Source organism: Thamnophis sirtalis, unplaced genomic scaffold, assembly GCF_051295495.1.
Source record: "Thamnophis sirtalis isolate CommonGarterSnake01/CBP01778 unplaced genomic scaffold, rThaSir2_p1.2 scaffold_15, whole genome shotgun sequence".
Classification (NCBI taxonomy): domain Eukaryota; kingdom Metazoa; phylum Chordata; class Lepidosauria; order Squamata; family Natricidae; genus Thamnophis; species Thamnophis sirtalis.
The window spans coordinates 38,348,639-38,362,859 of record NW_028261395.1 but is presented as its reverse complement, the minus strand read 5'-3'; the positions used below and the strand labels follow the sequence as shown (position 1 = coordinate 38,362,859).

The following is a 14,221-nucleotide window of genomic DNA, read 5'->3' as shown; positions in this document are numbered from 1 at the left end:
GCATAAACTGCCTGGGCTCGAAGAAGGGACGGTTTATATATAACCACCCTGTGGGGGTGTAAGTAAATTCCCTCTTGGGATTTAAAATAGAACAACAGAGTTGGAAGGGACCTTGGAGATCTTCTAGTCCAACCCCCTGCCTAGGCAGGAAACCCTACACCACTTCAGACAAATGGCTATCCAACATCTTCTTAAAGACTTCCAGTGTTGGGGCAATCACAACTTCTGGAGGCAACTTCTGTTCCACTGATTAATTGTTCTAACTGTCAGGAAATTTCTCCTTAGTTCTGAGTTGCTTCTTTCCTGGATTAGTTTCCACCCATTGCTTCTTGTCCTGCCCTCGGGTGCTTTGGAGAATAGCTTGACTCCCTCTTCTTTGTGGAAGCCCCTGAGATATTGGAAGACTGCTATCATGTCTCCCCTAGTCCTTCTCTTCATTAAACTAGACATACCCAGTTCCTGCAATGGTTCTTTATATATTTTAGCCTCCAGCCCCCTAATCATCTTTGTTGCTCTTCTCTGCACTCTTTCTTGGATGGGAACAAACGAAAGGTCTAAAGTTTGCATCTATTTATCATTACACCATACTATACATTATACATTATACCATACACTATACCATACTATACATTATACATTATACCAGACATTATACCGTAACTTTACCCAACTAAATGTATCATTTAGGAAAAAAAACCCGAAATGCACAGGTACAGTATATGTGGTACCTTGCTTAATAGCAGTAATTGTGAGAGGGATCTTGGAGTCCTAGTGGACAACCATTTAAATAGGAGCCAGCCGTGTACAGCAGCTGCCAAAAAACGCCAACCCAGTTCTAGGCAGAGGGATAGAATCAAGATCACATGAAGTGTTGATACCACTTTATAAGGCCACACTTGGGATACTGCATCCAGTTTTGGTTGCCACGATGTAGAAAAAATGTGGAGACTCTAGAAAGAGTGCAGAGAAGAGCAAGAAAGAGGATGAGGGGACTGGAGGCTAAAACATATGAAGAACGGTCGCAGGAATTGGGTTATGTCTAGTTTAATGAAAAGAAGGACTAGGGGAGACATGATAGCAGTCTTCCAATATCTCAGGGTATGCCACAAAGAAGAGGGAGTCAAACTATTCTCCAAAGCACCTGAGGGTAGAACAAGAAGCAATGGGTGGAAACTGATCAAGGAGAGAAGCAACTTAGAACTAAGGAGAAATTTCCTGACAGTTAGAAGAATTAACCAGTGGAACAACTTGCCTCTAGAAGCTGTGAATGCTCCAACACTGGAAGTTTTGAAGAAGATGTTGGATAACCATTTGTCTGGAGTGGTGTAGGGTTCCCTACAGAGGGTTGGACTAGAAGACCTCCAAGGTCCCTTCCAACTCTGTTATTCTATTCTATTCTATTCTACCAGGTTGGGAGATCCCAATGAAATGACCTTCTTTAGCACCCACCAAATATTCTCTTCTTTTTTCTCTTCGTCTCTAGAGCCCCCAAACACATAAAGGTAGAATCTGCAATTAAATTCACCAAGGATTACAGATCACAATGGACCCCCAACAATTTATGTTGTTAAGTGAGACATTTGTTTTGTCTGATTTTACGACCTTCCTTGCCACAGGGGTTAAGTTGATCCCTGCGGTGGATAAATTAGACACCTGGTTGTTAAGTGAATCGGATTTCCTCATTGACTTTGCTTTGTCAGAAGGTCGCAAAAGGTGACCACGGGATGGTCACCGCAAAAGGTGACCACGGGATGGTCATAAACGTGGGTCAGTTGCCAAGCATCTGAATTTAGATCACACGATCGTGGGGATGCTGCAAACTGTCGTAAGAGTGAAAAACGGTCCTTTTTCAATGCCGTCATAACTTTGAACGGTCACTAAATGGACCGTTGTAAGTCGAGGACTTCCTGTGTAATGAATGGACATTCCAGTGTGCCAAATCAACAGAACAGCAGCGATGGGTTATCATAACCTCAGGCTGGCACTGCAAAGCCTGTTAGCAGCCATTGTTTTATGTTTTCAAGACAGAGTAGATAGGATCAGTAGATTAAACTTTGCTTTAAGGCCTTTTTGAGCCGAGGTTGGGAAATATACCGATATAAACCATATATTCCTCCGCCTTCTCAGTTCTGGTATGCAATATGTGATTTTGATGCAATGATATTAATATAACATGCTTAGATCTTTTTAAAATATTCTGTTGTGTAAAGTGTCTTAGAGTATTAAATGCAAAGGTTTATTTCTGTAAGGACACATTTGCTGGTCAGTGATATAAATTCCATAAATAATGAATAACTGTCGTTGCTTCCTGCTTGAGCATGGGGCTGGACTAGAAGACCTCCTAGGTCCCCTTCCAGCTTATTCTATTCTATTCCTAATTCATATTCTATTCCATTCCATTCCAAATTCCATTCCATATTTTCTATTCTATTCTATTCCATTCCATTCTTAATTCATATTCTATTCTATTCCTAATTCATATTCTATTCTATTCCATTCCATTCCAAATTCCATTCCATATTTTCTATTCTGTTCTATTCTATTCCTAATTCATATTCCATTCCAAATTCCATTCTATATTTTTTATTCTATTCTATTCCATTCCATTCCATTCTTAATTCATATTCTATTCTATTCCTAATTAATATTCTATTCTATTCCATTCCATTCCAAATTCCATTCCATATTTTCTATTCTATTCCATTCCATTCTTAATTCATATTCTATTCTATTCCTAATTCATATTCTATTCTATTCCACTCCATTCCAAATTCCATTCCATATTTTCTATTCTGTTCTATTCTATTCCTAATTCATATTCCATTCCAAATTCCATTCTATATTTTTTATTCTATTCTATTCCATTCCATTCCATTCTTAATTCATATTCTATTCTATTCCTAATTCATATTCTATTCTATTCCATTCCAAATTCCATTCCATATTTTCTATTCTGTTCTATTCTATTCCATTCCATTCTTAATCATATTCTATTCTATTCCTAATTCATATTCTATTCTATTCCATTCCATTTTTAAAAATTCTATTCTATTCCATTCCATTCCATTCTTAATTCATATTCTATTCTATTCTATTTTATTCTAGTGGTTCAAACTATGGTTTAGCATGGTGTGAACAAACATAACCACCAATTGTACAATCCAGGATGAACTCAAGTTTGAACATTTCCACTGCTGTTGAATAAGAGCATCCTATGGGGCCCAGCTCAGGAGAGGCTGTTAATACTAACAATATTAACAAATAATGTTAATAGCTAATCGCATTTAAAACATTAAACGAGCCTGTTTTCCGAAACCAGGTTGCAAGGCTTATTTAAGTATGAATCCTGATAGTCCTCGATTTATGAGCCCAAATGAAGCCCCAGATTCCCCTTGCTAAGTGAAACAGTTAAGTGTGTTTTGCTCCATTTTACGACCTCCCTTGCCACAGTTGTTAAGTGAATCCTTGCCGTTGTTAAGCTAGTCACACGGTGGTTAAGTCAATCTGGCTTCCCGATTGATGTTTGTCAGAAGGGGATTTACGCGAAACTTTTGCAACCGTCATAAATATGAGTCAGTTGCCAGGCGTCTGAATTTTGATCGCACGATCATGGGGATGTTGCAATGGTCGTCATTGTGGGGGGGAAAAACGGTTCATAAGTCACTTTTTTTAGTGGCCTTGTAACTTCGAACCATCACTAAGTGAATGTTGTAAGTTGAGGACTACAGATGGTTTACCCATTGCCTTCATCTACAATATTCTCTCCTACCCACAAGACAAAACAGATTCCTTAGTCTAAACAGGAAATACGATTCTGAATTCCACTTGGCTTCGTAGGACAAATGGAGAGAGAGAGAAAAAAGAGAAATTTCCAGACGGCTTTTGAAATTTATTCCTATGCAATCCATTCTTTTCGGCTTTATAACCTGAGGATATCAGATATGCGTATGATACCGCTCTAATTTCAGAAAGTGAAGAGGAACTAAATAGCCCCTTGAGGCAGGTGAAGAAGGAGAGTGTGAAAGTTGGTTTGAAACTCAACATTAAGAAAACTTAAGATCATGGCATCCGGCCTTCTCAATCCCTGGCAAATAGATGGGGAAGAAATGGAGGGAGTGACCGATTTTATTTCCCTGGGCTCCAGGATCCCCGCAGATGGGGAGGCTGCAGCCAAGAAATTAAAAGAGGCTTGCTCCTGGGGAGGAAAGCTATGGCAAAACTAAAAATCAGAGACATCACCCTGCGAACACAAGTGCATCTAGTCAAGGTGATGGTTTTCCCAGTTGCAATGGACGACTGTGAAAGTTGGACCATAAGGAAGGCTGAGCGCCAAAGAACGGAGGCCTTTGAACTCTGGTGCTGGAGAAGACTCCTGCATTGAGTCCCTTGGACTGCAAGGCAATCCAACTGGTCAGTCCTAGAGGAGATCAACCATGACTGTTCTTTAGAAGGCCAGATCCTGAAGAGGAAACTCAAATGCTTTGGCCACCTAATGAGAAGGAAGAAGGACTCCCTGGAGAAGAGCCCAATGCTGGGAACGATGGAAGGCAAGAGAAGAAGGGGATGGCAGAGATGGAGGTGGCTGGATGGAGTCACCGAAGCAGCAGGCGTGAGCTTCAATGGACTCCAGAGGATGGTAGAGGACAGGAAGGCCTGGAGGAACGTTGTCCATGGGGTCACGATGGGTTGGACATGACTTTGCAACTAACAACAACCACAAGATAAAACAGATTCCTTAGTCTAAACAGAGTTGACTGAAACAGGAAATACAATTTAAAATTCCGCTTGGCGTTGTAGGACAAATGGAGAGAGAGAAAAAGAGAAATTTCCAGACTGTTTTTGAAATTTATTCCTAGGCAATCCGTTCTTTTTGGCTTTGTATCCTAAGGGGATATATCACAAAATAAAAAGGGTGGGGGGGAAAACCCAGGAAACTTCAAAATGCATAAAACGGCAGCCAGTTTGGCTGGTTACAGAAAAAAGCCGAATATTTTTTCCTTGGTCTTAGGACAGCACCCTGTCTTCTTGATTGGGTTAATTGCCCTTTTATCTGAATACTCAAATTGCAACTTGTGCTCCAAAGTATAGATAGTCCTTGACTTACAACATTTCATTTAGTGACAGTTTGCTGTCACAACGGCCCTGGGAAAAATGACTTATCACCATTTTTCACCCTAATGACCATTGCAGCATCCCCAGGGTCGGGGGGGGGGTTATATTTGGACGTTTTGACGACTGGACTCGCCTTTATGACGGTTGCAGCGTCCCAGAGTCACGTGGATCCCGTTCTGTGACCAACTGACCAGCAAACTCAACAGGAAAGCCAAATTCACTTAATGACCGTGTGAACCAATTTAAGAACTGCAGGTGATTTACTTAAGAAACGTGGCGAGAACAAGTGATAAAATGGGGCAACGCTCACTTAACAAATTTTTCACTTCAATTTGGGGCTCAATTATAGTGTCACAACTCTTCTTTAGGTATCCCTGGAAAAAAATAAAAAGCAATTTCATGCTTTTGAGGGTCTGGAAGGACGCTGGGATTTATAATACCGACCTTCCCGAAGTGTGGCCAGTCCCAAATTCAGTGGGCGTTGAACAATTTTGGCGGGCTTTCCAGAAACTGAATAATTGGACCCCACCAGAAAAGAAGAAGTTGGTTTACTTCTCTGATCTGCAAAAGCAGTTTGTAGTTACAATACACGCCTTTCAGGCCTACTGTCTCTGTAAGATGCTGAGCTTGTCGATCAGAAAGGCCGGCAGTTCAGCGGTTCGAATCCCTAGCGCCGCGTAACGGAGTGAGCTCCTGTTACTTGTCCCAGCATCTAGCAGTTCGAAAGCACATTAAAAAATGCAAGTAGAAAAATAGGGACCACCTTTGGTGGGAAGATCACAGCGTTCCATGCGCCTTTGGCGTTGAGTCATGCCGGCCACATGACCGCGTAGACGTCTTCGGACAGCGCTGGCTCTTCGGCTTTGAAATAAAGATGAGCACCGCCCCCTAGAGTCGGGAATGACTAGCACATATGTGCAAAAGGGGAAACTTTACCTTTATCTCTGTTTAGTGTTTTTTTTTTCCCCACCCAGTTTGGCAGATGCTGAGCCTAGATTGACGATTGTGAAATTTTGGACTCTGTTCTCCATTAAAGCGCGCGCACACACACACACACACACACACACACACACACACTCACACAAATTGCTGCAAGCAAAGGTTGACCCCGGACATTCTTGGCTGCCGAAATGTTTTGTTTTTTTCCTGATTCTCTTCTGGCGTGATCAAAGGGTTTCTTTTGACCACAAGCAATTAAATGGAGGCGAAAGGTGTTTTGAGTACTTTCCTATCCGGAACAGATTACACCCTCCCTCATCCCCAATCAGAAAGGTCAGCGGTTCGGCGGTTCGAATCCCTAGCGCCGTGTAATAGAGTGAGCTCCCGTGACTTGTCCCAGCTCCTGCCAACCTAGCAGTTCGAAAGCACCTTAAAAAATGCAAGTAGAAAAATAAGGACCACCTTTGGTGGGAAGGTAACAGCGTTCCGTGCGCCTTCAGCGTTGAGTCATGCCAGCCACATGACCACGGAGACGTCTTCGGACAGCGCTGACTCATCGGCTTTGAAACGGAAATGAGCACCGCCCCCTGGAGTCGGGAACAACTAGAACATGTGCAAGGGAAACATTTACCTTTACCTAGAACTAGCGTGGTTTGTGAGTGCAGGCGCGCTGCTTGTGTTTCCGACTAACCAGGTGGATTATGTTGTGTGAATGCTGTTCGTGCCACCCAGGTTGGGCACTTCCAAAGCTGTCTTCTCAGCGGGAAGACATCTGAAAGCCTCTTTAATCTAACACGTGCCATATGGATGCCACCCGATCAATCTTCCCCGCAGCCATCTGCTTCGTGCGAGCCGGTTTGTGATGGGAGAAAACAGGCTGATTTACCCACTTTCTGCCAGCGTGCTGCGGTTGGAGAACTAATTAGGTAATCCTCCGTTACCCACGTTTCGTAGTTGTTTTGTCACTTCGTTGCCGAACCTGGCAAAGATAAGAGAAGCCAAACACGTTTTGTCAGGTTGTTGGATTGCAAACACAAGTTGCCTGGAGGTGGCATGTCTCCCTCTGCCACGCCCAGCGTTGGCACGGAGAGGTAGATGGCCGGGCAGGGCGATGCCTGCCCTATAACAAAGGTTTTCTTCATGCCTTTTGCTTAAACGCCCTTGAGAGGATTCAACACCCAGTTAAATGTCTGAGTTGGCATCTTTCCATCATCATATCATTCACCAGTTTCTGGAGGAACCTCAATGAGGACTATAGGGATGGTCACCCGCTTGTCTACAACTGAAACAATTGGATGGGTGCATTTGGCTCAGAGGTCCTCCTCCCCCACATGAATTAAAAGAACTTGGAATCCTGCATTCAGTTTTGGTCGCCACAATGTGGAAAAGATGTGGAGACTCTAGAAAGAGTGCAGAGAAGAGCAACAAAGATGATTAGGAGATTGGAGGCTAAAACATATGAAGAACGGTTGCAGGAACTGGGTATATCTAGTTTAATGAAAAGAAGGACTAGGGGAGACATGATAGCAGTCTTCCAATATCTCAGGGGCTTCTCTAAAGAAGAGGGAGTCAAGCTATTCTCCAAAGTATCTGAAGGCAGGACAAGAAACAATGGGTGGAAACTAATCAAGGAGAGAAGCAACTTAGAACTAAGGGGAAATTTCCTGCCAGTAAGAACAATTGATCAGTGGAACAACTTGCCTCCAGGAGTTGTGAATGCCCCAACACTGGAAGTCTTTAAGAAGTAGTTGGATAACCATTTGAAGTGGTGTAGGGTTTCCTGCCTAAGCAGGGGTGGACTAGAAGACCTCCAAGGTCCCTTCCAACTCTGTCTCTCTCTTCTATTCATTCTTCTATCTTGTCTTTTGTGCTATCCATCACTGAACAAAACTGGTTTAAGCTGGAATCCCTATTACTGCGTTTTTTTCTCCTTCCCTCGTCTTAACAAGGACATCTAAGGAGGTTAAAGGACCGAGTGAATTTCCCCAGGCAGTAAATTTGAAAAATAAAAAGTTACCTTTGCAAGCACGTGGGGTGGGGTGGGTGAGATGCCATGGGCTGCCCCTGCTTTTTAGCTAATGCGTGCACGGATTGCATGTTGCTCCTGACTCATGGGTGGATCTGCCCACTGCGAATTATCTCCTAGAACAGTGACGGCAAACCTTTTCGGCACCAAGTGCCCCAATTGGAACCTGTCCGCGCCCCGAAGCGCCAGAAACTGGGAGACCAGGTGGCTGGCATGCAAGGGAATGCCGGAAACCTGAAAAGCAGCTGGTGATGGCACGCAGACCCACGAAGAGGGCTCTGTGTGCCATCTCTGGCATGCGTGCCATTGGTTCGCCATCACATTTCTAGAAAGAAGAAGATTTAAATGAGGACAAGGACAGAAGGAAAACGTGTGTGTGTTTTTTTTTTTTAGGAGAGCAAAATCCCTGCTGAACAGATTTAATTTCCTTTTCTCCCCAGGGAAGCGGCAGGGGAAGGAACGAGGACAGAAGTCCCAGGAAAGTGTGGGAGACAGTGAGATGACCTCTTCCCAGCCCCCCAAAAGAGCTTCACTAGGTACCGTCACCTGCAGAAAAAGAAAAGCAGACACGAAGAGGCTCCCAGGGATTGGTGCAAGCATGCCCGGAGATTGTGCTTATATATAAAATATCTGTTTCTACCTCTATCCGTGATGGCAAACCCGTGGCCCGCGTATCACAATTGGCACGCAGAGCCCTCCTCTGCGGGCACGTGAGCTGTCACCCAGCTCAACTGCAACATGCATGCGTGCACGCCTCCTGTCGGCCAGCTGATTTTCAAGTCTCTGCCGCGCATGCGGGAGACTCATGCGCAAAGAGCAGGGGGGATCATGCGCCCATGCGCAGAGGGTGGGAGGCAGCGCGGGGTGTGTGTGCATTGAGCACACGCCCCGTTTCTGAATTCAGGAGGCTTTAGGAAGACCTGCTAGGCCCAAAACGGGGAGTGCCCTCCCTCGAAGGTCCCATTTTTGGTCCCAGGAGGCTTCAGGGAGGCCTGCTAGGCCCAAAACGGGGCGTGTGGCGGTTGCAGTGCCCTCGCGGGTCCCATTTTTGGTCCAAGGAGGCTTCAGGGAGGCCTGCTAGGCCCAAAACAGGGCGTGCGGCGGTTGCAGTGCCCTCCCTCGCGGGTCCCATTTTTGGTCCCAGGAGGCTTCAGGGAGGTCTGTTAGGCCCAAAACGGGGCACACTGGGGGGGAGGGGTTTTGTGTGCATGTGCAGGGGGCACATTGCATTACGGATGAGGGCACACATGCGATTTCGGCACGCGGGGAGAAAAAGGTTATCCATCACTGACCTATATCCACAGTGGCAGGCAGTTCGGTTTGCATATAAGCGCAAAGCAAGTGGCTAACCTCATTGTCGCTGGAGGGAAAGACGAATGTAAGGGTGCATTTTCCTTCTGACGGGTAGTCTTCGATTTACAACTGTAACTGAGCCCAGTCGTAAAGTGTGCCAGACCTGTTTTTACGACCTTTTTTTTCGGAGTGGTCATTAAGTGAAACTGAATGTTGTTAAGCAAACACATTGTTCACTTTTTTTGCGGAAAAAATATTAAACCTCCATTTCTGGCAAGACCCTCGTAAATTGCCGTCACGTGACCATAAGTGGATCCGTCGTAACTTGAACCGTCACTCAGCGACCGTTGTAAGTCAAGGATTGCCTGTACCAGTAGTCCTCGAGTTACGACCACAATTGGACCCAACATTTATGTTGCTAAGCGAAGCATTTAAGTGAGTTGGTCCCATTTTACAACCTTTCTTGCTACAGTTGTTTAAGCGAATCAGTTACATTTGTTAAGTGAGTCCCACGGTTGTTAAGTGAATGGCTCCCCACATTGGCTTTGTTTGTCAGGAGGTTGCAAAAGGATTATTATCCCATGACTCTGGGGGAACGGTCATAAGTATGAGTCAAATGTCAAGTGCCTGAATTTTGATTATGTGACCATGCAGCAACAGTTGTGTGGAAAATGGTCATAACTCGCTTTTTTTCTGCGCCGTTGTAACTTTGGTCACTAAATGAACTCTTTTTTTTTCAAACAAAGTTTTTTAATTTATTTTTTGTCACATATTTTAACTTCTTTTGTGAAAAAAAATTGTTGTCCTAGATTTCCCGCCCCCCCTTTTACATCTTCCATTATGCATATTACATTTTACATCGTATTTCCATTTTACATTTCAGTCCCCTTATTTTTATTCCATTTTCTCCCGCTTAATTTAAATTTTTTTTTCTTAATACATAAACAATGTCCTTTCGCCTCTCCAAGTTAATCAAATTTAACATATCATTTCCATCTATTATTCTGTTTTACTATTAATAAGTCATGTCCTCCAAATTTAATTTTATATAGTAAACATTTAATTAGTTATCCACAAGTAGCAATTTTAATCTACATCCCACACATTTTATTAAATATGTCCCGTTGGCTATATTTTCATTCTATTCTGCTAGTAAATCCTTTTCTTTCTTTCCTGCTTTCAGCCATTTTCTCTCAGTTTCTCAGGAACTTCACTTCTCCCATATTAGAATGGTCACTAAATGGAACTCTCATAAGTTGAGGACTCTACTTGTGCTTGCAGTTTAAACTGTGGCTCCTGTTGGAAGGGACTTTAAAAAAACTCCCACTTAAATAATCATAGTCAAATAAGAGTGGAGGTATGATGATGGTAATATAATAAATATCCGAGTTAAGATATTAGAATTAATATGAATTATATTTGATGACGGTGGAAGAGATGCACGAAAGCCTTTTGTAACCAACTGATAACACTTTCTACAGTATGTAAAGAAGGAGGATTTCTATGTTTGTTTTGAAAATAAAAATATATTAAAAAAAAACAAAACCTCCCACCTATGCATTCCCTGCAGCTTAAACTTAAGCCTTGCCACGAACTTCTGTGTTTCAGTCCTCTTTTAAAAAATCCCCAAAGATTCCAGGGAGACGTCCTCCGTGGCTTGGCTCACTTACACGAGTCAGTAGCAATGTTTATCCCGCCAGCTTTAATCCCTGGTCTTGCATGGGCAGCTGGACCTGGTCTAAATCGGGACTCTGCCGAAACCAGACTCCGCGCAAGGACGTTTCGCTCCCAAGCTGAGCTAGAGGAGGCCCAGAGCAGAAAGACAAGGAGAGAGGGGGATGGGGAGAGAGAAATCATATATTTGAAAGAAATATCTGGGTTCAATTTTTTTGCAGCTGTCCACTTTCCAGTTTGATTCTTGAACTGGACACTGTCTGAATAAATAATTATAGCACCAACCTGATTTTATAACATTTATAAAGTCACAAGGATCTCTAATTTTACTAACCTTATTCAAGATTCTCTTTTTTTCTTTCTCTTCGGCACCCCCGAAATTTATTTAAATAAGGGACGCAGTGGCTCAGGGGCTAAGACGCTTGTCAATCAGAAAGGTCAGCAGTTTGGCCATTCGAATCCCTAGCACCGCGTAACGGAGGGAGCTCCCGTGAGCCGTGGTGGCGCAGTGGGTAGAGTGCAGTACTGCAGGCCACTTCAGCTGACTGCTATCAGCAGTTCAGCGGTTCATATCTCACCGGCTCAGGGTTGACTCAGCCTTCCATCCTTCCGAGGTGGGTAAAATGAGGACCCAGACTGTGGGGGCGATATGCTGACTCTGACTCTGTAAACCACTTAGAGAGGGCTGAAAGCCCTATGAAGCGGTATATACCGTATATACTCGAGTATAGGCCGACCCGAATATAAGCCGAGGCACCTAATTTTACCACAAAAAACTGGAAAAGTTATTGACTCGAGTATAAGCCTAGGGTGGGAAATGCAGCAGCTACCGGTAAATTTCAAAAATAAAAATAGATACCAATAATGTTTTTGAATATTTATTTAAAAGAAAAACAGTAAACTAGCGGTGTATTCAATGAAACATCGTTGCAGAGCGGCAGGAGGGGGAGGAAGGGGAATCGTAAGACAGCCCTGCATTACATTAGAACGTGAGGAGGGGGGATGGTGCGGTGCGCGCTGCGCGGCAAACTGACACAGAGGGAGGGGAAACTCACAGGGGCACTGGGCCATTCACGAGTGTCACCAAGCGGCATGGCCCCGCCCCTTTTTCTCCTCCATTTCGGGCAAATTTTTCACTGACTCGAGTATAAGCCGAGGCGGCTTTTTTCAGCCCAAAAAGTGGGCTGAAAAACTAGGCTTATACTCGAGTATATACAGTAAGTCTACCTGATATTGCTATTGTCCCAGCTTCTGCCAACCTAGCGGTTCGAAAGCATTTCAAAAATGCAAGTAGAAAAATAGGGACCCCCTTTGGTGGGAAGGGAACAGTGTTCCATGCACCTTCGGGAGTTGAGTCATGCCAGCCACATGACCACGAAGACGTCTTCGGACAGCGCTGGCTCTTCGGCTTTGAAATGGAGATGAGCACCGCCCCCTAGAGTCGGGAATGGCTAGCACATATGTGCGAGGGAAAACCTTACCTTTAGGTGTTTATTTGGGGTGAAGGGCTTACCTCGGTGTAGCCAACGGAAAAAAATATTGATCAGGTTTGATGACCTAGAGTAGAATCAATTGTTGACCTTTCACCCCCCAAAAAAATATATATGGCAAGTATTTTAAGCCACAGGAATTTAAAAAAAAGTGGAGAGTAATATATTTCATCGGTTTTTGTAGTGGTGCTTGGCTAACCAATTTACTTGGTTTGCTAAGATAAATAATCTTGCAAGTTATATTAAAAGAGTCCCATTCTTTCATGAAAAATAAAATAAAATAAAAGATCAAAATTTGGGCAACTGGTATCTACCGTATTTTTCGGACTATAAGATGCACCGGAGTATAAGATGCACCAAGATTTTGAAGAGGCAAATTTTTTTAAAAAAAGATTTTGCACTTTCCAGACCCATTTTCACAAAAATGGGCCCGTTTTTTTCTCCCAAAAAAGGGCATGAATAGCCTTTAGGAGGCTTATAGAGTGCTCCTGGGGGTGGGGCAAAAACATAGCAAAAAATGGCCCATTTTTCATGGATAAAGGGCCTGTTCTTTGTCAAAAAAAGGGCATGCATAAAGGCGCAATTTTTGCTCATTTCTGCCCTCCCCAACCCCCAGGAGTCCTCTATAAGCCTACTAAAGGCTATGCATGTCCATTTTTGCAAAGGGGGCGGGGTTTCAGGAGGACAGAAATGCTGTATTGAGTGTATAAGACTCACCCAGATTTTCACCCTCTTTTTTGAGGGAAAAAGGTGCGTCTTATACTCTGAAAAATACGGTATTTGACCCCCTTGCATCGTCCCAGAGTCACGTGTTCACCATTTGTGACCTTCCCAGCTGGTTTTTGACAAGCAGAGTCAGTGATTCGTTTAATGACCAGGTGATTTACATAACTGCAGTTGCAAAAAAAAAAAAAGGTCGTAAAACCGGTCGCCATTCACTAAACATCCACCTTGCTTAGCAGTGGGAATTCTAGTTCCAGTTGCGGTCGTAATTAGAGGACAGCCTTTATAAAGCAGGTTAAAAGAAATGGACTAGGAAAGGAACAGAAGGCGGTTGAAAAGAGTGGCGTTAATTCATATGATAAAAGTCAGGTCCAAGTCGGGAAACCCAAGGTCTGAATTGGCTTTGTTCTCTGATCTTTTATAAGTGGGACTGAAGTGTGTTTCATGAGGACTAGCTCCTTTCCTGCCCGGATTTACAATATTTCCTCTCTCCGTGCAGGGAGCGAGGGGGACCTTGACGATGCTGGAGAGGCCTTTGAGTTTGAAGATAGCGAAGAAGAGGACGCCACCCGCCTCGTGGTGAGCAATGCCAGGACGGAACTGGGCACCAAGGGGGCACTGCAGGACCCGCCCCTCAGGCGAAGGTCCAGCATCAGCGATGACCTCGAGCCGTTGGGTGGCTGGGACGCAGAAGAGGCACTCCTGGAGGATCGGGTCCCCTTGACCACCTCCGATTCCAGCACCCACCTTGGTAAGGGCAAGCCAGAGGGGGGCACACTCATTCAACTCCAAATCGGCTTTCGTTTAGCAATTTTAACCCGTTTATACAGCCCGCCCATCTCTTGGCCGCTCCGAATTATGAAAATAACAATGCAAATATTTTATATATAGATATACATACATACACACACACAAACACACACACATACGTATATATTGTGTCACAACACTTGGTATGCCCAAA

The 14,221-nt window shown here is 43.9% G+C and overlaps 1 protein-coding gene across 6 annotated transcripts in view; it reads left to right on the top strand.

Annotated features, from left to right (window-relative positions):
• Positions 1-14,221, top strand: part of ARHGEF10L (Rho guanine nucleotide exchange factor 10 like) — a 96,904-nt gene that overhangs the window by 719 nt on the left and 81,964 nt on the right. For all 6 annotated transcript variants that reach the window (XM_087702305.1, XM_087702308.1, XM_087702303.1 and 3 more), the window contains exons 2-3: positions 8,518-8,613; positions 13,757-14,008. In XM_087702305.1, the coding sequence (XP_087558431.1) occupies positions 8,577-8,613; positions 13,757-14,008 (289 nt within the window). In that variant the 5' untranslated portion in view covers positions 8,518-8,576. The remainder of the gene's footprint in view (positions 1-8,517; positions 8,614-13,756; positions 14,009-14,221) is intronic.